The 26,347-nt window shown below is 40.6% G+C and overlaps 1 protein-coding gene across 2 annotated transcripts in view; it reads left to right on the top strand.

Moving 5' to 3' along the window:
- Window positions 1-18,478, top strand: part of LOC121294429 (NT-3 growth factor receptor-like) — a 74,642-nt gene extending 56,164 nt beyond the window's left edge. Inside the window, exons 13-18 of one of the 2 annotated variants that reach the window (XM_041218109.1) lie at window positions 3,149-3,279; window positions 3,873-3,929; window positions 6,621-6,793; window positions 8,493-8,736; window positions 16,098-16,256; window positions 17,775-18,478. In XM_041218109.1, the coding sequence (XP_041074043.1) occupies window positions 3,149-3,279; window positions 3,873-3,929; window positions 6,621-6,793; window positions 8,493-8,736; window positions 16,098-16,256; window positions 17,775-17,960 (950 nt within the window). In that variant the 3' untranslated portion in view covers window positions 17,961-18,478. The remainder of the gene's footprint in view (window positions 1-3,148; window positions 3,280-3,872; window positions 3,930-6,620; window positions 6,794-8,492; window positions 8,737-16,097; window positions 16,257-17,774) is intronic. The other variant, XM_041218110.1, reaches the window with a different exon arrangement.
- The last annotated feature ends 7,869 nt before the right edge of the window (window positions 18,479-26,347 follow it).

The raw sequence follows: 26,347 nt of genomic DNA, 5'->3' as shown, positions 1-26,347 counted from the left end.
TAAATCGTTCCCTTGAGCAAATTTGAATATTGCACACAGTTGCACTGATTCCACCTCCAATACCAATCTGACCTTCCATCCTGGAAAGAACCATGAATGGGCTTTAAAGAACCAGGGAAACAAGGGGAAATGAATGATTCTGAATATTGCCTTTTAATCCCAAGGCTTTAGCACAAACAGGGTCTGTACATAGAATGCAGAGTATCGGCTCCTAATGTGGAGCGAAGCTGAAGGTTAAGAAAACAGATCCTCTTCGAGGTCAGCAGGTGCATGTGTAATAGTGTGCTTTGAAGGCACAGATAGGACAGCGTGAACCAGCAGGCCACTTAATGATGGAACAAGGGAATAAAAATGAGATATTTAACAGAAAGCCCTGCAGTGAGCTGCAGCTCCACGTGTGTGTGATGGAAGGTCATAACGTCCCTTTGCCAGACCCATAACTAATGGGAAAAGTGGACTAATGAGAAGACTAGTGTTTGAAGTGTTTGAGTGTTGAAATGGTAAGGTTATTAAAGCTCCCCCACTGTTTTTCATTTCCTCACTTATAAACCAGTATAATTACAATGTATAACACAATAGATGTCTTGATAATGCTGAATAACTGCAGAAATATGAAGGAATTACATGTGGTTTTCCACACCAGATTACTTTCCAGCAGCAATAGAACATCTGGCGGTTTGTTGGTGGATTATTAGAAGGAAACTCTTTACTCTATCACAGGGTTTACAGAATGTAAAGCATTTGCATTTTAGACAGTTACAAAAGAAATCGAACATGTTGACACAGATAAATCCAAGCAGAAGCGCTCCCATGCAAAGTCAAATCTAACAATACTAATAACAGTGGGAACATCTTTAAAAACGAAATGTGCTGTCAAGCACATGGTAGATTAGAATAGCTCTGGCAGAGCTCACTCCAGCTAGCTGACCTTCATTAAGCACTGTCCCCTTTGACTCTGTCCCCACTTCAGCCTGTGCATGCAGGTTTGGATCAGCAATGCTGTTACATGGTGCATTACTGCTTGATTAAAATACTATTACAAAGCCTAATTAATCACAAAGCATTCCTTTAGTTCATTACCATAGGAATGGAAGCCTGCACATGGATACAATCACCTCCATTCAAGGTGCTCCTGTTCAACTCATTTGGTGTAATTAAATGCAAGGTTTCCTCAGCTGTATTTATTTTGTTCTCTTAACAGGATTATGTTTTTGTGCATCCCAAATATAAAGTAGCATCCTCACGGGTTATTAGTATTAGTGTGCTGTAGTGTTAGTATTTACAGTGCAGTTCCTCTGGATGATCTCAATTCGAGTTCTGTACTGGTAAATGTTTCCATGGATTTTTTGTAATTCCATGTTATTCATAATGTAGCATGTTCTGGATGCAATGTACACACTAGAAGAGTGAGTTTCCTTTGGGCACATTGAGCTACAGTATTGTCACTGGGAGCATTTTCCAAATGGGTCATTGTGACCCTGCAAAAACAATAAATTTGAATGAGTGAAGAATATAAGCATATTTAAAAGTGCTAATCCAATATTGAACAGTGTCCTCACAGAGCCTGACTGACCATCTGTATGCAGCAGCCCTCTTCGTTACTGTGGCTGATGTCATTGTAATGTTTGGATTCAGTGCCCCCCAAACACTTACATCTACAAAATGAGGACAGCTTTGCAAAGCCTCTTCTGCATGTTATTTTAAGTATTGCAAAATATACGGTTATAGTGAAGCAGCCAAGCTGCACTCAACACAAAATACTTCATATGTTCATATGTGCTAATTCATCTGCAATGCTGCTTGTATTAGTATTAGGTCAGTGTGAGCAGCTATTATGTGTTCAGGTGTGCTAATTCACCTGCAATGCTGCTTGTATTAGTATTATGTCAGGATGACCAGCTAGTATGTGTTCAGGCTTTGAGAATGCCTTTCTTTTTCAAATGATTATTTTATCATTATGATGCTACTGCGAAAGGCCCTGAGGAAAAAGCACCAAGCTCAGTGCTTTAACCCTGCTGGTGTGGGTTGTGAAATAGGCAGTGCTGAAAAATCTGTTAATTTGATGATAAAAAAGGCCACTGGCTGTTTTCACAAGCTGTTGCGTTTTGTGAATATGCCCCTAATATATTTTCGTCTTCAAAATCTTTAATAAAACGAAGAAGAAACAGAAAAGAAGCCTGTCTCTGATCAGCAAGGCTCTTGTTAAATAAGAAATGAAGCTGTTTTGTCGTTCTATTCCTGTGGGCCGTCTGTGCAGAATTCATCTGAGGACAGGCTGAAGTCACCTTTTCTCACAGATTCATCTTTATTTCATTCTTATGCACAAAACTAACATGAATCTAAATCAGGGTGCTTTTCATAGAGTCAGTGATAAATAGACTAAGCAACTTTCTGCACTGAGCGAGAGGATTAAGAAAACAGCCTTTTGTAAACCTATTGGTTTTTTTTGTCTCATAAGGGAATGATTACGACAGATACAGATACAGATAAACACAGACCTCCACCTCTATCACCAACCCTAACTCTACTCATTCGAAACTAGCAACTTCACTGAAAGGGTGCTGGCCCAGGTGATTGTAGGGAACTCTCTGCTGGGCTTCACTGAAAGGGTGCTGGCCCAGGTGATTGTAGGGAACTCTCTGCTGGGCTTCACTGAAAGGGTGCTGGCCCAAGTGATTGTAGGGAACTCTCTGCTGGGCTTCACTGAAAGGGTGCTGGCCTAGGTGATTGTAGGGAACTCTACAGCTGTGGTTAAGTTTTACATCACCTAAATTTTAGAATTGAGTCATCATTAAAAAAACGAACAAACTACAAAGCAGTGTGTAATTCAATATGTTAATGTTACATTATTCAGCAGATTTCATTTGACTTTATGAAGCAAAATTAGTTCATTTTACAGAACGAGGCAAAACTTCTGGCCATAGCTGTGCATTCTGTTTCCGACTGGATGTGGGCTTACCTACTTGCAGTCATGTTGTACTGATAGCCACTTTTTATTCGGTGTTTAAATAGACATAGCACACGCACGCATTCATGTTGAAGAGGTGCTGCTGTATATGTGATGACACTCAGCTGTAGTTTAGCTGTAGTGAATGTGATCTCACTCTACAGGACGGTGAGCTTGTCTCATTCTCATCTTGCTCTGCAGACGTGCAGCACATCAAGCGCAGAGACATCGTGCTGAAGCGAGAGCTCGGGGAAGGGGCCTTTGGAAAGGTCTTCCTGGCAGAATGTTACAACCTGTCCCCCACGAAGGAGAAGATGTTAGTGGCTGTCAAGGTAAGTGCTAACAAGCTTGTTTTAGGGCTGCAACACCTGCTAGGCTTCACTAGTTGGTGCCAATAGTTGTCTAGTAGTGAACTATTTCAAACATAACTGACCTTTTTTTTTCTTTTTACAACCACAAAAGCAGTCTGTTAACAGTGGCTCATGTAATATGTTAAAATCTGTCTCGGTTGCTATGCTGTAAACTAGTAAACAGCAGTGTAGCTCAGCTGGGTTTCCAAGAGATGGATACACATGCACACTATTGAAAAGAGAGAGAGACGTTGTTGCAGCCCCTGCCTAAGGCCTTGCTTTAGTTTGGAGAATCACACAGGAGATTCCCTTATAGAGAATCACACAGGAGATTCCCTTATAGAGAATCACACAGGAGATTCCTTGTAGAGAATCACACAGGAGATTCCTTGTAGAGAATCACACAGGAGATTCCCTTATAAAGAATCACACAGGAGATTCCTTATAGAGAATCACACAGGAGATTCCTTATAGAGAATCACACAGGAGATTCCCTAATAGAGATGTGTGGGTCGTGACCTGCCTGCCAATGCAAACTGCCACCAGATAATACCCACCATTACCCGCTCTTTCAGGTTCCTGGATCCGCCTACTATCAGCCATTAATTGAGATGGGACCCCACTTTCCACAGGTACTATTCATTCATTTCTGTGAGCTGCTCCATATTCACTTTCGCCAGCACACCCGGGATCTGCTATAAACTAACATATTCCTGCTTCATTATTTAGGGTTTGTCTACCCCAGTTGAGGTAACTTTACAGCAGTAGCACCGGAAACCAGTGCATGCATGGATCAAACAAAGCAGCTGAGGCCGGAAATATTTATGTGTTTATTTAATTTTTCAGAACTCTAACCATGAAATCTGATTACATTTAACTTTTTTTATGATTCCGTATTTTTGGATTTCACAGAAATAGATTTTTTTTTTTTGCATAGTGGGAAGAACTATACATACAGACATGGGGTTCAATAATTTTGCTGTTTTCTTGTTTTACTCAACAAACCTGCATGATTATCATTCCTTTGTACAAGCAGTGCAATTTAGCGGAGCAAATCATTGTGACTTAGTAATCTATGTTTTAATGGAGAATTGATCAGTCTCTTGCAGTACTTCACGATGGAGACACCTCTGGAGAACTGTGACCCATCAAACTCACAGAATATGTTGTTTAAAATTTGATTTTTAAAGGCACTAATGCATTCTGCTGATTTTCAATAACAAGTAATGGGTTCAATTGTTACACTAACCTGAAGTTGCTGAGTGTCCTCCGGAGCCCTACAGCGTGTGCTAATGGGCTGCATGTCCAGCAGGTGGCGATTGTGTATATCTGTATTCCCCTCAGTTTAGGGTGTTGGGATTGCAGTGGGACAACCCCGTTGGATTGCAGGTCATTGTGTAATGAGCCCTTCCTCATTAGCGTTGTGACATCATATTTCTGACATTCAAAAGCTGAAGTTCAAATCCACTTTGTTAAAGCAATATTTTGATACTAATAGGTACACAATGCTGCTTGCACACATTACAGCTCACTGTGTGTAATTATTGGTTGTTGCTAGGATCTGTTTCTAACGCTGCTCTATATATATCTCAGTGTGGTGCTTGAGATTAAATGTATTGTTAATATAAATAGTAAAGCACAGGCATCACCCACTAACCATCAGCTTTCTGAATAACTGATGGCTAGGGAAGCATTGTAAAGCACAGAGAGGTATAGTAAAGCATAGGGAAGCATTGTAGACTACAGAGATGTATGGTAAAGCATAGGTACACATTGTAAAGCACAGGGAAGCATTTTAAGCACAGGGAAGCATTGTGGAGCACAGAGATGTATGGTAAAGCATAGGTACACATTGTAAAACATAGGGAAGCATTGTAAAGCACAGAGAGGTATAGTAAAGCATAGGGAAGCATTATAGAGCACAGAGATGTATGGTAAAGCATAGGCACACATTTTAAAGCATAGGGAAGCATTGTAAAGCACAGAGAGGTATGGTAAAGTATAGGTACACATTGTAAAGCACAGAGAGGTATGGGAAAGCATTTTAATAAACAGGCAAACTACAGTAAACTATGATAAATGCAGTATAACCATGGGAAAAGCATGGGAAAACTGACAGTTTATCATGGAGAACTTTTCTAATAAACGTTTCAGTAGTGCATAGTAATCAAAGGATTGATTAAATCATTAATTAGTCAATTCATGATAGGGCTGCAGTTACAAAGGGAGCTGTGGGTGGGATTAAGTGCACTTATATGGGATCCCAGCGGTGGCCATTAGCTATTCTGTTTAAACTGGAAGAGAGCTGAAAATGAGTCATCTGGTATGAAATATTTAAACTCCTTTGAGGAAAGCTGTCCTGTTATCTACTAGAGTGTCGTTAGGGAGTCGCTGCAGCCTCAAGAAAGTCCTTTGATGATCTTTTACTTGTGGAATACAAGGGTCGATAGAGAGAGAGAGAGAAAGAGAGACTAATATCCTCACATGGGCGTATGCATATGTCATGTGTATATACAATACATTTCCATTGAGGATATACATGTGTCTGTTATACAGAGGTGTGTGAAGGGGACAGGCCTCTGGTACTATGGCAGGCTCTGAGGGCAGCTTGTCCCAAATAGGGATGGATGACTTGTCATCTGTGCAGCACAGCCATCATCCATCTAAATATTCCCAGACTCAGGATAGAGAGTCCGCTGGGAGTTCCTAATTAAAATAAAATCATACCATGTGTTGCTAAACTCAATTAGAAAGTAATGGTGTCTCAGAATGCTGCACAGGGCACACTGCATTAGCTGCTGCTTCCCTGTCAAGCAATGCAGCTCTGCTTTGAAACACAGCTTTACCTCTCCACAAGGAGGTGCTCTTGAAAGGCTCCTTCTCTCTGTCAGTCTATCTGGCTGGCTATCCATACTGTTTGGCTAGTACAATACAAGAAGATTGCTTTTGTATGATTTTAAACAGCTTCTGTACCAGCGATGAAAAGGTCAAGGTGTTTTTAAACCCACTTGATTAAAATGAAGATGGTCGTTGGCAACATTACAATGTCAGGAAGGCAAAAACAAACACATTCAAATATTATTTTGTCAAGCAGACATTCCAGGTGTCTTGAAGTTGGCATGTTTGAAAAGTGAAGATGTGGTGCATCATTGGGAAGGACTTGTACTTGTACTTCTACTGCTGTAGAGGATGCAGATAAAGGCACACTTGTGCTCTGATTGCCCTGACAGGAGCCCTGGTGCATCCTCCATGGTCCTCTGATCTCCACTCTCTTACAGTGATGTGTTATACAGTAGAGCTGTGTCTGTGTCTCTGTGATCCAGACACTGAAGGACCCGACGATCTCTGCGCGGAAGGATTTCCAGCGGGAAGCCGAGCTCCTGACCAACCTGCAGCATGAACACATAGTGAAGTTCTACGGGGTGTGTGTGGACGGGGACCCCCTCATCATGGTGTTCGAGTACATGAAGAACGGAGACCTCAACAAATTCCTCAGGTACTGTGCAGCATTCAATGCGTTGCTCTGTCACAGCCTCAGATATGCTAACATTTCATTACCAAGGGCATGCCATTATGCAGCGGTGAGCCTCTAATGACTCTCACTGTTTGTAAGCAATAAGACACTGAAAGGAGTTTGGCTGTACTGAGATAATCTCCGGTGCTTATAGTTAATTAGGGGCTCAATGTAATATATTCTAACTATATCTGAAATCTAATCATTTACAGTGAGTTTCATAAATATAAATTTGGCCAGTGAAATATGTCACCCATCACTGCACACTATGACAGACATTGTATGCTGCTTTTTATGCACTATTTCATCTAGCTTCTATGTCATTTCTGAGCAAGTTGAATGTATAGTAACCTGCAGAAATCCATTCTTAAATCTGAAATAAAACTCACAAATTACAACTCACAGAAGTCATGTACAGTACTTGAGAACTTGGCAGTTAAAACTGCTTGATTTAAAAAAAGAATCTGAGATTTACATGCCGAACACACACCACAGAAGCCCAGTGAAGTGTTCCATGTGCCAGCCTTCAGAAGCCTACAGAAACAGTTGTCTGATAAAAGCACACCCAAGTATTTAACAGTGTCAAAAACACAGCATCATCAGCCAGAGTTGTTTGAGCTCACTCCAGACCACCTGAAACCACCTGGGTTTCTGCAGGAAACAGCCCTTTTTGTTATTTGCATGCTGTATGTTGCATTTGGATATTGCAGTACATGTTGTTATGCTTAAAATCGAAGTCCTTAACTCTAACCCGAGGTAATGGCGCAATGTGCCACCGACCTTACCCATAGAACGACTTATCAAAAGAAATGTGTCATTTAAACTGTTACTGTTCATTGTTATGTTTTTAGCTTTACCTCCCTTTTTAACTCCTCCTTATTGATTTAGAACCGAGTGTAACACATTATATTACTTAAAAAGCACAATCCCATGGTAGTGAAAGAAAAGCAATCCATTCAAAGTTTAATTAGAAAGTTGCAGTTTCATGACATGTATTCCAAAAAAGGGGCCAATGGCTGAGAAGGCATGACGACAATAGGAAAATGAAAGCAGCTCTGAGTATAGCCTCAAATTTCCATTCTCGGAGAGCTATGGAGGATGAGATACTGGAGTACAGCTCACACTGACAGGCACTTAATAGCCTTATTATCTTTTCATATCAGTGTCAGTTTATATTTTGCTTTTACTTGCGTCAAATGACATTTTACCAGAATTTAACAATTGATGAGGTCTATATAATAACACACTGCAGAAGTTGTGTTGTAATGAAATGTTTAGAATTGATTCTATTAAAACGTTGTAAGTTTAGTGGCTGTAGTGTTTGGGTTGTATTACAGGACTGCAAGGTTTTCCGAGCAATGTCTGTATGAGATACTATTAAACCAGGGAGAAGCACTCGATCATAAATAATCATGTTTATAATCCGTATCATGTTTATGACAGGTGGATTCTTCCCTTTCTTTCTGTTTTCATTCTCCTCTCCAAAGCTACATGGAAATACACAATTAGGAGCCTTGACTGTACATACTCTAAAGTGTTTGCATGCACTAAAAAGATTAAAACAATATCATATTAAGAATGTATGTTTCTTTTGGTAGGGCTGGTCCCAGGGGATGTGCTGGCTCTGTCTCCAGCTCCTCCACACCTAACAGCATGATGCTCTGTATTATTTTGTCCTCAGAGCCCACGGGCCGGACGCAATGATCCTGGTGGATGGGCAGGCTCACCAGGCTCAGGGAGAGCTGGGCTTGTCTCAGATGCTGCACGTTGCCACACAGATCTCCTCAGGGATGGTATACCTGGCCTCCCAGCACTTTGTCCACCGTGACTTGGCCACCAGAAACTGTCTGGTGGGCAACAACCTGCTGGTGAAGATCGGGGACTTCGGCATGTCCCGGGACATCTACAGCACCGACTACTACAGGGTGAGGCTTTTATTTACTGCAGTGTACCGAGACAGGAACAATCTGCACCTCATATAGGAAGCACACCTACACTACACATTCCACAGCGGTAATAAAATACAATTCAGCTTAACTGGCTGATTCCATTCCATCAGCATTCACGTCTATCAGCACAATCGAAGCCCTTCAGGTAGGACTACGGTCACACTCTTACCTGCTTGCAGTGAGAAACCCATGCAAGTGTCTGACTTCTCTTCAACAAAAAGACTGTTGGCATCATGAGCAGTGATAAAAAGTATTTTATTAAAGGAATCAGGAGTTTGCTGTGTTTATGTTTTTTCTTTTAGCTCTGCAAAGACTTACAACACACTGATTTATTAAAATTAGTCCACAAGATGGTTGCCTTTGAACTTAACCATGCATCATGTCACTCAGTTTCTCAATAGAGCGGGCACTATCTTAAGCAGAATCTCAAAACTTGCACTGGCAGTGTTTAGCTTCACGATAGCATTGATATCCTCCACTTCACTGTCATGATAGCATTGATATCCTCCACATTGCTCTCATGATAACATTGATGTCCTCTACATTGCTGTCATGATAGCATTGATATCCTTTACATCGCTGTCATGGTAGCATTGATATCCTCCACATTGCTGTCATGATAGCATTGATATCCTCCACATCGCTGTCATGATAGCATTGATATCATCCACATTGCTGTCATGATAGCATTGATATCCTCCACATCACTGTCATGATAGCATTGGTATCCTCCACATCGCTGACATGATAGCATTGATACCCTCCACATTGTTGTCATGATAGCTTTGATTTCCTCTACATTGCTGTCATGATAGCATTGATATCCTCCACATCACTGCTTGATATCTTGACAACCTTCACTCATTGTTACTCCTATGACTGGCTTAGGTTTGCTTGCTCTTTATGTCAGTCGCTGGAAAACTTGAAAGCTCATTAACTAAAAACAGGTCCCTGATAGCCTCCCTGATAGCACTTGAGAAGCTGGAGAAATGCTCCCTACACACCACAAAGACAACGAAGAAAAATGACAACCCCCCCCAGCAAAGAAAAACAGCAAAATATAAAATCCAAACCTGCATTCCCTCTGTATTGTGTATTTTTGCCCCATTGTTAAATGTAACATTAAACCTATTAATCAAATAATACAATGCATGTGAACCCAAGCCTGTGTCGCCAGGTGCTGCCAGGTTAGAGCATTTCAAAGCAAGCCTGCTGAGTATTCCCACACTGGGCCTTTGATGGCTGATAGTGGCTTTGCCAGATTCACTACCTGCTCTTGCTATTGACAGAGCCGAGAGATTAGATGATCTTAAACAGTATTGGACGTGTTCTCTCTATAGAGCATTTTTTTAAATTGATGGGAGAAGCTGCCCTGTACTCGCGTTGCTGACCTCCAATATTGATGTGTGTTCTCCTCTGTACACCAGGAGAGGTGTGCATTGGAATCAGGAGCTGGGATTACTGTCCATCTTCATATCACTCCTGCCTGCCAGGGATTTCACATTGGTCTTGTCATGTTGATGCATGCAGAGCAGCACTGCTTTATAGCCTACCTAATTGGATCATGTGTCGTGTTAAGCGTGAAAGCCTTGCTGCTGCTGTTATTTGTATGCCCTCAGTGGTAGAGGAGCAGTCTCAGGGCCCACACACCATGCTGGGATTGATTTAGATGGGAGATCTGCTTATTTAGATCCATTGTTACACCCACAGACACGCAGACTCACTGTTACTCCCACTTTACTGCTGTGCACCTACAGTCTCAGCAGTTTATTCTTAATAGGTTTGTGACAGTATTGTGGCAACAGGTGATATTGGCAAAGCCATGTGCATTAACCTCCATGATTTGAAGTAGGTGTACATTGACATCTGCAGCCACATCTGGGAAATACCCTGTGGCTGCAGCCAAGCGCTCCACTAAACAACATGGCCTATTCCCTCTGAGGGCTCTGAATGACTCTTCAAGTCAGCTTTGTGATCTCCACATAGACTTATCTAAGCATTACTCTAACCAGCTGGAAAACACATCTCTGTCATCCTCTTCATTTTTTAACCAAAAGCTCTTTAATTTGTCTTATCAGGGTTGCTTCTGATGAAGCCATGACATCAAATGGAATTAGGTGGATGATTACAGTCTGTTATTTTATGATATTTTTTTCAGTGTCTGCTAATTGTAAATGTTTTGCCATTCTGTCCAAGGTGATAGTGATGACATTTGCCTCGCTGCTTAGCCCGTTTAATTCTGTTTAAGAGTGGGCTTCATCTAATTAGCAGGATGGTAGCGCTAATTTACCCGCTGAAAGAAGTGGGCGGAATGTACCAGGGAAAAATTATTTAGAGTCATTCTTTTTTTTTTTTTTTTACATTTGTTTAAATCTTTTTTTCATTTATAAGATAATGTGCCTCTCCAATAATAATATCCAGCTATACAGTATATAACAACAGATACTGTATGATAGACACAGATTGACCCCTTGACTTTTTATATCCACACTATTCCTGCATGGGGTCCAGCAGACAAAAACAAGGTGTTCTCTGAGATTGCTTCTGGAGCTGCTCCCAGTTGAATAATGCACGGAGCGTGGGGATAACATCAATACAATTCCAGCATGTTTAATATGAATATGGAATACATGGCTCCCTGGAGGAAGCAGTGAGATGGAGATGAGTTAGGAGTGCTTGCTAAAGCTCTAATGTACACTTGTCATAAGCAAATAGATGGGGCTGTGTACAATGATAGGTGTTTGTATGCAGATATACAGGTAGATTTTTTAAATCTTTTATTTATATTTATGTAACTGTGGCAGAGCAAAGCTCTGCCCTTTTTAAATTGGCAGGGATGGGGTTAATTTCCCCTACCTGCCTGGGTTTATTATGTTCAGGTGGCTGGGGTTGATTAGTTGATTAAATGATTAACTTAATTAACGATCAATCAGCACCCAGCCACCTGACATAAAAGGAGGCCTCTGCTTCTCATTTGGGAGGAGGGAGCTGAGGAAGCAGGTTGGTGGTTTTTGGTGTGTGATTTTTTGAATTTTGATAAATCCAGTGAAGGCATTGCCCAGCCTGGAAATTGTTATTTTTGTTAGTTTTGCTTTTTGTCTTTCTTTTTGTGTTTAAATCGCTTTGTTTTGCCCCTTGTGCCCTTTTATTTGTGTGTATTTATAATAAAATAAAAGGGCACAAGGGCCAAAACAAAGCTCTGCCACAGTAACCTTAACAGTTAGTTGTATATTAATGCAAATTGATCATGTATGTACCTTGATACCCTCTACTCTCTCTGTGTTTATAAGCATATTTACAAACCAAGATTCAATATGTTTTTACTGCAACTGCAACCAGAATATATATATATATATATATATATATATATATATATATATATATATATATATATATATATATATATATATATATATATACGTAATATTGAAGTGTGTAGAAACGTGTAACTGGTAGCAGTGGAAATGTACAACGCTGCAATCCCTTGCTTATTCAGAGAGAGGCAAATGGGCCCTGCTGTGGGGGGGAGTAACTGAGCACAGTGAAGAAGCTGCTCCTGGGGGGGGGGGGCTGTATTTAAACTCAATCTCTCTGAGAAACAGTGTGTGGTTGCCATGCCACTATCAGAATGCACAGCAGGGGCTTCTATACAGAGCAATTCACTGCTCCCAATGTGAAACACATTCATTTACAAAGCACTGCTGCAGTAGATGGGTTGCAGAGGAGTGCCCAGCACTGAACTGAACAGAGCAGGCTTTGGAACAGTCTGCCTTGTAGCAGGGAAGTGAAAAACAACAAAGTACAACTGTTCCAGTGGGCTTTACTATAGAGCAGCAGGCAAACACCGGAGCAGAGACAAATAACCATTAGTGAGAAGCATGATGTACATTGTAATGTAGATGTTACTGTAGGTCCCATATCATCAAGAGATCATCATGTTGTGACCAATAACAACTAAACTACCCAAATGTGCAATTTGCTGTCCCATTTGGAACAATTCTAGTTAGACTGCAGGTTCCTAAATCTGCTGTGGCAGGCATCAGATTGCAGTGATCCATGAGTTCAGCTGCAGGCTTTGGTTTTTTACTCACTGATCTGGAGTGAGTCTGGCTGAGAAAAATCTCAGCTCATTTACAGTGCATGTGAAGGGGCTGGACCGAGTCCCCTTGATAGCAGCAATACGTGTGTTTAACAAGCCAATCACATACATGCTTCATATACATGCATCTGCCTATTTGTGTGTCTGAACTAAAGAGAGGCTTGATGTTATTTACATCGAGAATTTACATTGAGAAGTCACATTCATGTTATTAATATTTAATACCGTGATCAGAACAGCAGTGTGCACCGCAGTCAACAACTTTTCTTTTCTATTAGTATTTCTGGTCATAATGGGGAGAACATCTATCAAAATATGTGTTCCTGGGAGTGTGACGGGCTCCGTGATGGATTCTCACACAACATTAGTTTTGCAAGAGACCTTTCAATCCTGGCCGGGGACATCTTGCCTCCTAGAATGTGTCTAAATGGAGTCTGATAGATTGGTCCTCTCTCACACATCTTGTCTCCTAGAATGTGTCTAAATGGAGTCTGATAGATTGGTCCTCTCTCACACATCTTGTCTCCTAGAATGTGTCTAAATGGAGTCTGATAGATTGGTCCTCTCTCACACATCTTGTCTCCTAGAATGTGTCTAAATGGAGTCTGATAGATTGGTCCTCTCTCACAGGTTTTGAGCGATGGCCTTCTGCAATTTACAAAAACGTCTCTCTTCTCTTTTGAAATGTTTATAGTTTGCCCATTGTAATCAAGAATGAGTGTGAGAGATGTGAGAGATGTGTTTGTCTGTTTGAGATGTGAGAGATGTGTGTGTATGTGAGTTTAAGTTGTGAGAGATGTGTGTGTGCAAGTGTGAAAGATGAGATGCACTGAGCCAAATTGTGTGTTTTTCCCCTTCTTATCCCAATACAATAGAGCAGCCAAATTCTGGGCTTATATGATTATATCCATGAATAAAGAGTGGAGAAAGGAGAATCGTTGTATTTGTAAATATGGGGGGGGGGGGTAATGTTATGTTTCTGAATTGAGGCAGGAGAAGTTTTTTTTTTATATTATTAAAAGCAATACATAATTGAAATGAGCCACTAAATCGGAAGAACTATATATATATATAATAAAATCTTTCCCATACAAAAAGCACTTGAGTTTCCTATTGCTTCTGCCACTGATGCTTCTGAGAATTACTGCGCATGTAGTGGAAAACATCAACCGGATTATCAAATAAAACATGTTGGTTAAGACAGTCCATTAGCTTCCTGTATTTATTAAACTCATGGTGCTGTTGTACACATTCTTTCATTTCAGCCATTCTCCAATTAGAAAAAATGTCTTTACAGCAGCCTGAGCTATTCGGCCTTCACATCACTGATCTGCAGAAACGATAGCTAAACAGAAATAGAAGCGACTGGCATAGCTGTAAGACACACGAAACTCAGTTAAAGGGTAACCCTACCCAAAACCTTTAACTTAATCCTAACCTTAAAATCACCATCATCACATTGCACATTGCAGTGGGACAACTGAAACTCCCTTCTCTGTTGTACAGATGTTTTCAGAGTTTGTATTGATGTGTCCACTGTGAAAGACTACAGGGTTATCTACAGACAAACTGAGCACAGCTACAGCGCTTCTGTGCAGAAACGCATCTCTCTGTCCTCAAGATGCTCCTGGCATATTCTCCCTTTTAGCAAAATACCTGGAACAAATGTATAGGCAGCTCCTGGGATATCTTCCTCTTCCATATCTCCTTAACCTAATCTTCTAAATTCTCTAAACTGGAAAATATAAATATGTCAATGTTTCCACCCCTCGTGGTAATCAACGAAACCCCAGTCAAACTGACACAGACCCTAACCTTCAATGTTTTGTTAGACAAGGGATTACAATTAAATAGCAAATGCAAATGTATACTGCTTTAAAAGAAATTGGTAATAGTAACAAAACAGCAACCTAATGCTTGAGTCAGACCCCTAGGAGTCACGGATGTTCCTGCAGCCTCTTTCAGCACATGATTCGCTAACCTAAGGTTGCTCCCAGAGTATTTAGTGCCATACACATCTTGGCTGGGGATCCAAGGGGATATAGAGGATATGGGCAGTTAAAACATCTCAAAGCAAAGTCTGCACCCTGAACTGAAAATGATGTGTGCACACCAGCAGCAGTTTAAAAACCAAGAATACTTGAGATGAGTTTGATGCTGTGTTGTCAAGAGACAGGCAGTCAAGATGCATGAATACATTAAACCAAATCTGTAATGCTTGTCATCGTCTATGGGAGTGAACTGTAAACACTGTGAGAAAGGGATGCCATTGTTACATGTTAGCACTGTCATGGCAGCAATAAACGTGCAGGCTAATATATGCTTTAGTGAAATCAGAAGCTTGATCAATGCCTTGACCCTCAGTGTGCATGGAGTTAATGAGCACTGTCGTTTATACGGAACTGCCACTTAGGGTTGAAGGCTACAACATCCATGGTCCCATTGAAATGTCAGTCCTGTTCATCCCAGAGCAGATATGATAAACACAATACAATTGACATGAATAGAAAATAGATTTCAAAACAATCTAACCTAATGAAGGCTAAGCATTAGGATGATTAATGCGCTGCTGTTTAGTCGATTAATATCTGGCAGTGAATGGCTAAGCAAGGGACTGCATTTCAGCACATGCTCAGTTTAAAGCTGTCATGTGATTTTGAGGACTGTTCCTCATGCCCTGCATTCTTCCTCTACATTGATTTCCACATTCAGACTGGGAGCTTAAGATCTGTCTCCTCACAAGCCTTTGGGTACATGCAAATCTTATTCAGTTCATATTTAGCCAGCGCTCCACTCAGCTAAACCCATAGGCCCCCCACTGCCTCCAGCTCTCTCAACCTTTTCAAGAGCAGATATCTGAGCCTCTTTTTCTTCTCTTAACCCCATTTCAATTTCTTAAGTTATTTGAACTTGAATAAGTCATTTTAACTTGTGTACCGGTTACTAATTATAACTGTTGCAATAAGACCAGGATGCCCATAAAGATGAGCTCTGCAGTCACTTGTTAGGCTCCTTGAGGAGTGCATTGGCACGTAGAGTATCTAAATGATACTATGCTAAATGTTATAACAGTTAATCATGTTATTTAATTTCAGAGCAAAATGTGCACCAGTTTTGTTTTGTTTATGATGAGTGTCTCAGACCCTGTTTAGCACAGATCATAGACTTCCTGATGTTAACTTAGGTAAGGTGAACCAGGAGTGAAATGAACACATATTCTCTGTTTCCTGACTGTTAGGTGGGGGGCCACACAATGCTACCAATCCGCTGGATGCCCCCAGAAAGCATCATGTACCGCAAGTTCACCACAGAGAGCGACGTGTGGAGTTTCGGAGTCATCCTCTGGGAGATTTTCACCTATGGGAAGCAGCCCTGGTTCCAACTCGCTAACAACGAGGTAACAGAGATATAACACACAGCCTTCCTTTACTTACAACACTAGAAGAAACACAGATACAACACACAGCCTTCCTTTACTTGCACACTGCAGTGTAAGGGGTTAGAGATAGCCGGTAGGGAGTGAGAGTGCTGTATTTCATTGCTATGAGCACTAGACTGTAGTGTAAGGGGTTAGAGATAGCCGGTAGTGAGTGAGAGTGCTGTAGCTCGTTGCTATGAACACCAGTCTGCAGTATAAGGTATTAGAGTGCAAGGCTGTTGTGTTGAAGCAGTGGGTTTGAGTAGCCTTGACCTAGACTATAGTGTGGGAGGTTCAAGTAGTCCTTTTGTTTTACAGTTTCAGGTTGCAGCGTAGATGCTCTGAATGATATCCTGCAGAAACATACTCAAACTAGACTCCAAACTGCAGCTGATTTGTATCTGATGGAAGGAAAATTGCATTCCAGCTTCAGCTCGTGCAGCCAGAATCTGCTGTAATAAAATATGAATTCAGTGGTGTTGACACCGAAGTAGCATGACTTGATGCTTTCAAACTATTCCTTTTTTAATGCAGTCGGTTGTGTTTGATTAAAAATGCCCTAGATCTGTCTCAAATTGAGACATATTTATGAAATTATGTATAACACACCTGTTGTTTTTTGATAGCTGTCATCAATATTTGATAATAGAAATTTTGATGAAAAAGATTATTTTAAAGCACAGTTAGATACATTAATACTAATTAATACTTATTTTTTCCTACAGTGCTGTAAAATTACAACTATTCTTGGGGTCTAAGTGTAATATGTGTGTGTATGTATATTAGGGAGTATGCATTAAAACGAGGGTAAAACCTTTCAATGGGTTAGATTGTTAGTTAGCTATGTAGTTTTCTACTGGTTATGCTAGATTGTTCACTAACTATAGCATGTATAACTAGATGACATGTGGTTTATTTTTTACAATCCGTAGGAGAGAAGAGACCTGCACATACAAAAAGGAAATACAAAACATTGTTAAAAAATGATACATTTTTACCCCCTGTAAATATTTGTCTGTCCAATATCTATGTTATTGTGAATGCTAAATGTGTTCATCTGATATGTCAAGGCAGTTTAGCCAGTTTTAGACAAAATGTGGAAATCTGTAAGAAAATGTATTATGTATTCCTCGCACCATTCCTTCTCAATAATGCAATACTCATAGGTCTTGCTTATGTGTTCATGAGCTTCACATGTCTAACTATTTTATAAGCCTCTTCAAATGACTACTCAGTATCTGAAGGGTAGTGCTTTCATTTGCATGCTTCAAATGGAGCATAATATGCCATGAAATTGGGGAAAAATGTATTATGTTAAAATCCTCAAAAAACAAAACATGTCACAAAAATAATTACAGAAATAATATGAAAAAGCCAGTGAAAACGTCCATTTAAAATTAGAAAAGAAAAGAGTTAATCAGATTTGAGGCAGACTACAATTCCAACCCAGCAGTTGCTCAGAGAGATAATCGGCCATGTGTTTTTCTTCTTTCCCAGGTAATCGAGTGCATCACGCAAGGTCGGGTGCTGGAGAGGCCTCGGATGTGCCCAAAGGAGGTTTACGACTTGATGTTGGGGTGCTGGCAGAGGGAACCGCAGCAGCGACTAAACATCAAGGACATCCAGAAGATCCTGTACGCGTTGGGCAAGGCCACGCCAGTCTACCTGGACATTCTGGGCTAGCGTAGGCCTGTCTGCCTGCGTGAAACAAACTACGATCCAGGAATAACCAAACAACAATATGTACCTTACTGTACTACTACTCCACAGTCAAACACCAAGAGATGGGGATGGACTTAAGTGCCTGCTACACCTTTCAATACACTGGATAACCTTTCTTTACACCAAGGGAAATGCAGTTTGGGCTTTTGTTTACCTGCACATGAAATGCACTGAACTCTACTGTATGAAGAGGAATTTTTCCTTGGAAATGACCTCCATCAAAAGAAAACAAACAAAAAAACCAACTGGTCAAATTTGGTATTTAGACAACATAACAGAAGAGTTAACTACCCTACTGTTTTTATTTTATAGCTTTTTATTTAATTTATTTATTATTCTTCATCCAAGTGTGGATGTCCACCATATTGGTTGCTAAGCGAGTGTCTCGAATCGGAAACGGCAGCTTCTTGTTTGGGAAAGCATCACAGCGGCAAGACTTCCTGCAGAAGCCTGGATCACTTTTTGGTGCAGAAGATGATATCCTGAGTGTGTGGGGGGGTCTATTAAAAAAAAATAATTAAAAAGAAGTTGAGAAAATAAAAATAAGAGCCCTCGGAATGAGGCGGCCACCAATCAATAAAACAACCTAATTTAATAATGGAATGTACATACTGTAAATTTCTATTGCTGTCACAGAATTATGTTAACTTATTTCCTGAATATGGACTTGTTTTTTTTTTCAAGTTAGCTTCTTCAGTTCCTTGGAGTGCAGTTCTGGTGAGTTATTTCTATAAATGTTTAAGAACCTCCTTCAACTTTTGTACGCATCAGAGAATATACGTTCTACTGTTGGAGCACTTGGCTACCTTAAGATGATGTAACCAGACTTTAATGCTGTATAAGGGAAAGTCAGACATGGTCAGAAAGAGAACAGAGCAAGACAGAGTGAGACACACACCCCTCCTCCTACACACACACACACACACACACACACACACACACACACACACACACACACACACACTCCTACACGCACGCACACACACACACACACACTGACACACACACACACACACTCCTCCTATACACACACACACACACACACACCCTCCTCCTACACACACACATACAGACAAACACACACACAATCCTCTTACACACATGCACAAACACACACACACACACACTCCTCCTCCTACACACGCACTCACACACACACCCCTCCTCCTACACACACACACACACACACACACACACACACACACACACACTCTCCTACTACACACACACACACACACACACCCTCCTCCTACACACACGCACACACACACCCCTCCTCCTACACACACGCACGCACACACACTCACACAGACACACACACACACACACACACACACACACACACACACACACACACACACACAGAAAGGGTCTAACATATAAACACGATAGAATACTTATAATAAGTGTCTCTTTATGACATGACTGAGGGAGTTGCAGGTATGTGTTGCAGGTCCTGTTCCAGTGCAGATCAATGATCCCAGGCTCTGTTTCTAAACCATTTCCTAGAAGAGACACTTATTGTATGTAGATGGACACATCCAAAGCTGAACAACTCTCAGAAGTAAAGCAGTGGTAACTTGACAGCAATTCTAGAAACATGGGTGAGTTAAGTAACACAAATGTTACCTAATGGTTTCTCTATTAAATCATGTGTAGATCTCTGCTGACCCCAGAGTACAACACAGGACCTTTCAGAACACAGTTGAGAATAACAAAGTGGGCTGTTGGTTGTTAATCAATGCCTATAGACTGAGCCTTTTTGCAGCCATTAAAGTGAACATTGTAGAAATGCTATTGATCACACTGGACGGAATACTATATGATGCACGGCAAATATACTGGGGTGTGGGATCAAGTAAATATTGTTCTAAATAGTAATATACTGTGCCATGAAGCATTGTTTCAAAGATTACTGATGGTGTAGCAATCTCTTTCATCTGGAAACATCACACAGCCACATAACAATGAGGGTTCACGTTTGAAAAGGCTGACAACCAAACCCTTGTGATCTTGGCATTCACCTGTAGAATATTTTGGACTGAATGGTAATCTGGTCTACAGTGTATTTATCTATGGAACCAATATGAAACTAGATGCACTATTGGATTCATAGGGTTAAATGCAAAGTTTGCAACTAGAGTGAGTGACTAACTCAGAATGAATGGATTGGGGCCCCCAGCCAGACTCAAAACATTATGCATCTTGCGATGTTGTTGCTGTAGAAATTGACCACACTGTTCCAATGGGGTTTGCTGTATCTGTGACTGAGCCAGACTCATTTATTCAGAATTCAAGTGCATAACTTTGTAGGACATGTCAGACAAGCAGTGTACAGTAACCGAGCAACAGAGGTCAGTGTACTCTCTTGTGCTGTGTATTATGGGATATTGCAGTCACTTCCGTTGTCTCTATGAAGCAACATGACTAGAGGAGCAGCAGAGAGACAGCAGTTGAAATAGTTAATCATTCCGAAGATCTTTCGTTTCGAATATCATCAGCCATTAATGCATCTTTACAAAACCCTTGAGATCCATACAGTATGTCTTTTGCAAGGGTCAGTCCATCTTGGATTTCCAGTTAGTCTTTTGCATCTTCTCATATTTCCCTAGAGCACCCATTTCTTCACACTTTCATCACTTCATCTCATAATATGAGCACATCAATTTCACTTAGAGGTCCTGTCTGCATCTCCCAAATGATCTCATTTGTTTGAGGTCATTGTTGTATTCAGGGCAGCTCTTGTGGTGACTGGTGTCTTGTTTGGTCACCATGAAAACTTCTTAAGACAAATCTTTGCATAAGAGGATAGCAGAACATTTGTATTCTACAAATGTAAACTGTACAACACAATTGACTTTGAAACCTTACTGTTAACTTATAGGCATCTCAATGGCCTTTATCGTTACCTTGATCTGCTGAACCCTCACAGAGCTTCACTGAAGTGCTCAGTAGAGCTGTGTGCCATTGTACCATTGGCACACCACTTGTAGCCATTGTGTAGTAGACTGTGAAATTCCGGTCTGGTCACAAACTGGTCAAACCAGTTAATTTTTTAGTCTTAGTTATATATTGCATTGCTGTATGACGAATTCCACTCTTTTTCTTACTAAATCAATGCTCTTTGACTGGGCTTTGTGCTCATTCATCACTAGGACTGGATGATTACATTTACATGAAAGGGTCCAGCTTTTGTATGAGAAGGAATAGATGCATCTCAGTGGATATCTTACTGTGTCTGCATTACTGGTCTGAAGCACTGGAATGATATCACTGTTTATGATCACAGGAGGGAGGAATTGGCAGAAGGAAAAGGTTGGCAAGCAATTGCTGCCCACTATGCTTCATATCTCAATGAACAAATCAGTCTGGAAAAAACAATCAAACTTCAGACATGAACAAACGGTCAAGTTTAAGACATTCATCTGCTATGAAGATCCAAGTTCAGGAGAAGAGACCAACTGCTCACCAAACCGAGTGAAACATTTCTTACAGCTGAAGAAGTAAGGATGCATTTCTTAGTGTAGAAGGCACAGGGTTTGACTCCTACTGTCCATGTATATGATGATGGTGAAAAGTCCAAACTCTGTATTCTTGTGTTGTGCAGTACCATGGTTGTGTGTGGATAGGAGTGTATGAGTCTGTATGATGTGCACAACCCCACCCCACCCCAACCTGTATCCCATTTGTTTTCAGAGTCAGAACTGTAGTATTAGAATTCTGAAATGACAGCGTGTGTGTGTGCACTGCTGAAAGGCCTATAAAACCTAACATTTCCACTCCATTTGCCCCACAGCTAATCAGTGTTCACTGACCCATAAGGAATATTATATTGATGGCGAGAGAAATAAAAAATCCTGCATCTTCATGCACACTCGACTTGACCTTTTAGGTCAGGAGCTAAGAAAAGAAATAAAATAATTGTCACTCAGGGCGCGGGCAACATAATCAAAGGAGAGGGAGTGTGACAAGAGTCTGTCAGTGCAGCATCTCAGAAGATCGCAGTGATTCTAATGACTTCCCCTGTCGAAAATGGATGGAAATTACTTACGAAATGAGTTTTCAGAGCTCGGGACGACTTATAAATATGATGGGCTGCTTTGCTAATCGCTGAAGGTCGAACAGGGCTTTCAGTGAAGGCTACCCATTCTCACAATGGAGCTCTGGCTGTTGGTATATTGAGTAAAGCAAAGTCAGGTGCAGCCACAAGTCAACAGTTAACCATCAGGAGAGTGGTGGAAGTGAGAAGCAAAGAGCTAGAACGTCACAAAGAAATGCTATGTGAGCTCTTTAAAGCTGTGAGCCAGGCTTCTCAATACACAATACTCACTCTGTGATCTGATATCAGGATACACAGGCAGTGCAGTCGAACTGCATCCTATTTCAGGTCCACCAGCATTTGTCAAGGGGCTCTGTGTCTGTATAGTATTAGTGCCTGTTTGTCAAGCTGCTCTGCACAGTTGAATCTTTTTGTAATGTGCACCACATGTCAACCCTGTATTGAAGAACATCAGACCACCAGGCAATAAACAACATCCTACATAAGGATCTGTGTATTGTGCCACTGACGCAGTTATAACAAGTTTCATGCAGCCCAGTGCTGTAGAAGATTGGGAGTGGACTGGAAGCTGCCTTCGCTTGCTACCCTAGAATGGTAAGCTCTGCCATAGAGGGAAATGGCACAGCTGTTTTTCAGGACTTAAAACAAAGGAAAAATTGCTTTGAAGCATTTCCACACAACAGTTTTTCATTCCCCAAAGGCAGGATGGATGACTGCAGTATTAAGACTTCAGACAGGCTGTCACCCCGGAGCAATCTCTCGCGCTGTCAGCAGACATTGACATCTAGATTAACCTCCACATTGCAAGTGTTTCAGAGAGTGCCTCATTGAAATGCAAGAGAGATCTCTCCTCCAATCAGGGTCCTGAACCCTCCTGCCTCCTGCCCTCTTTACTGGCTGTCAGTCTCCTGGCATCTGAAAGCATGGTGTGCTGTTGGGGTAGTTTGGTTTTGTGTGATTCTGATTCCTTCCTTCCTCCCTAAGATACGTTGCGGATGTAGACTGTTTCTGTCTTGGCAGCTGAGTGATTGTTATCAGCAGAGAAGGCAAAGGGACAGCCAGAGCTGCAAAGCATTGAAGATGGGCAGTATGTCAGGATAGAACAAAGGAAAGCAAGCCTATACAGGCTTATAGGGATATACAGTGCTGTACAAGGCTTGTCCCGTGGCTCGAGGTATTTGGTGGCAATTGGGAGGGTTATAGGGATATGTGAAATAAATTTATATTTTGCAGTATTTTTTTACATTTTTATTACAGTTAGAAAAAAATAGTTTAAACTAATATTAATAAACCAGTGTTTTGTATAGAAAATATATGAATACTTGTAATGGATGGTAATGGACAGTATACATACATATTGGAATGACTTGCAATGAGAACAATTTTTTTTTTTTTTGTTCCTGGGTGTTATTTCCTAATTGCTTATGCCTCAAAAGTATAGAAAATGGCTATTATTCCCCACAAACTTTGCTTTTGTGACCAGGACAGTGATATTTCAAAATATCACTATTTCCAATGGGAAAACGGGCAAATGTGTGTTTTTTCGTTCACATAAAGTCAGAAAAAAACAACATATGAATCCAAATTAACATGTATTTATACTAAAGTAATACAAAAATGACTACAAAAGATTTACAAGTGAGTAGTTTTTCGAGATTTACGATTATACTGTATTTACCTGTTTTCCCATTGGAAATAGTGATATTATGAAATATCACTGTCCTGGTCACAAAAGCAAAGTTTGTGGGGAATAATAGCCATTTAATATATTTTTGAGACATAAGCAATTAGGAAATAAGACTTACTACCCAGAAACAAAAATTGTGTTACATAGTGGAATCGACTGTATAAGATATCTAACTTTCAGAGACCTTTTGTATCGGTTATCAATAATGTACTATCATTCTCATCATGCTTGCCTGTCTCGTTCACAAACAGACATAAAGGTTGGGTTGTCATGGATACCAGAACTTTTCCATAAGAAAAGCTGATGCAGCAGTGATACCAGGCTGATTATACCCCAGCTCTCTGAGATGCTGAATTGTGGGTCCGGGAAACTGTAATAAAACATCCAGGAGACCTTGGAGGCATAGTAGAACAGCAGTTATCTTGTGTTATATTATAGTACACGTAGATGAGCCGATATCTACTGGAACTATTAACTGGAACAAAAAAAAAAAAACACAAGACAATGACTACAGGTACATTGTGCTCTGTACAGTCACATAAAATCTGTGAGAAAAAATTAGTTCTAATAGACCTTTATTGTAAACATTGCTAATGTGGCTACGCACTAGACAATCTTTACAAATTGAGCTTCTCTGAGAGTTTCCATTGGAAATGCTCTTAAACAGGCACAATAAATACACATTTAATATAATAAATAACAGGATTCGAAATATAGTACACTGGAAACCAGTCTATTCTGAATGAGTCACATGCATGTTCTGTGAGAGAAGGATCTGAAAAGCACATTCATAATGCTAACTGAAACAAAAAGAAAACACACACATTAAACTGCACCCCCCATAGCACATGCACTCATAGGCTAAGTAATGAGCTCATAATTGACTCTAATGAATTGAACTGGGTTTGTAATGATTGAATGCATTGCCTGTTCTGTTAGAAAGTGCAATTCTTAGTCAAGGAGAGTAAACAATTAAAGTCAAAGAGAGTTAGCTTTGAGAAAAGCATGACAAGTGTTTCTGAACATTCTGCACCTTGGCATCCTAACCCAAGAGACTGTGAGCCTGTATTGTGAACACTTTCAGCTTTATGAGATCAACAAGCATAAGACACTTATTATACTGTTATTATCCCAATAAACAACATGATACTATATAACATGAAGTGCTGTACTTTGAGGGCTTTCCCATGCGCTCGTTCAATTTAATTCTGTTTTCATATAAATGATTTGCAGAACTAAACAACCTCATACTCTATTCATCCATTTCATATGGAATATTCAGTGCATACCACCTGAATATTAAATGCTGTGAAAGTTGTTAGGAGTGAAAATTCTTAGGAGTTGTTTTGTAATGAGAAGTAAGCACAGTTGTTAAAAAGCCTTGTAGGGTATATGAAGCTGATGCTGTGAACCCGATTATTGACATGTGGTAGTGTGAGCTATAATTTAAAAGAAAAGGCTTGTATGTTATCTGGCCCCACTTTGTCGGTTGTCACTAGTAGTTGAAAGCCGATGGAAACTGAAAGAGTGAATTCCCCATTTGCATTCCGGTAGGGTTGACGTGAAATGCCTGTTCATAGATCCCAGATGGGCAGGTCAGCCAGGGTTATCTAATTGTCTGTTCATAGATCCCAATTGGGCAGGTCAGCCAGGGTTATCTAATTGTCTGTTCATAGATCCCAATTGGGCAGGTCAGCCAGGGTTATCTAATTGTCTTTATATGAAAAAGAAAAGTAGAGAACCGGGGGAAATATCAGTATATGACGGGCCTCAGTTCAGATATCTGAACTCTGCCTGGTCCTCCACCTGGTTCAGACGCTGGAAACACAGCTAGGGCTGGAAGTCACTCTTGTCTACCCCACCCCCACCTCCCCTCTCCCCTCTCCCCTCTCCCCTCTCCTACACCTCTTTTAGAACACCACTATGGTGTATACATGGACTCCCTGTTCAAATGCACTGGATGACATGACTCTTATTAGTCAGTTCTCCTTGGCCACAGCACCTGAAAGGATATTCAGATGTCATATCTCCAGTGTTTGCACAGCTCATCCATTAGTCACTGACAGAAGTGACGCTGCCTCGATACAGAAATCCCTGTTCGTGGCATATTTGCTTTCTAAAGAGACGGGGCACCTGTACGTCGAGACGTAGTGGCCTCATTGTGTCTCACTGGGTGTTTCTTTCTTTTTATTTTGTATTTGTTCCAATTCAGAGAAGGTTGAGGACAGGAATGTTAGATCCCTTTGCAGCTCTCTGTTTTCCTGACACATACATGCATTTCCAAACCACAAAGCAGCTTTCTTTAATCATGAAGTGCAACATTATAACTGTAACAGCATACAAAACTGAATGCACAATCCCTCATCCCAATTCCTTTGGTGACACAAATACCTCCAGGTACAAAACAAATATTTATATATTAATGAATGTATTTATTTATTTATAAATGTATTTATTTGTAAATGTATTTATTTATTGTAAAACAAAAGCAGTCTCTGTTGAAGCTAACAATAGATGTATTTCTTAATGTTTAAAACATTTTCAAGCGCTGGTCCAGCATGATGCCAAGACATTGAGTAAAAGCTTCCAGGATCGCTTTCA

Source organism: Polyodon spathula, chromosome 19 (assembly GCF_017654505.1).
Source record: "Polyodon spathula isolate WHYD16114869_AA chromosome 19, ASM1765450v1, whole genome shotgun sequence".
Lineage (NCBI taxonomy): Eukaryota > Metazoa > Chordata > Actinopteri > Acipenseriformes > Polyodontidae > Polyodon > Polyodon spathula.
Note: the sequence above shows the minus strand (reverse complement) of the source record. Positions and strands in the feature narration are given on the sequence as shown.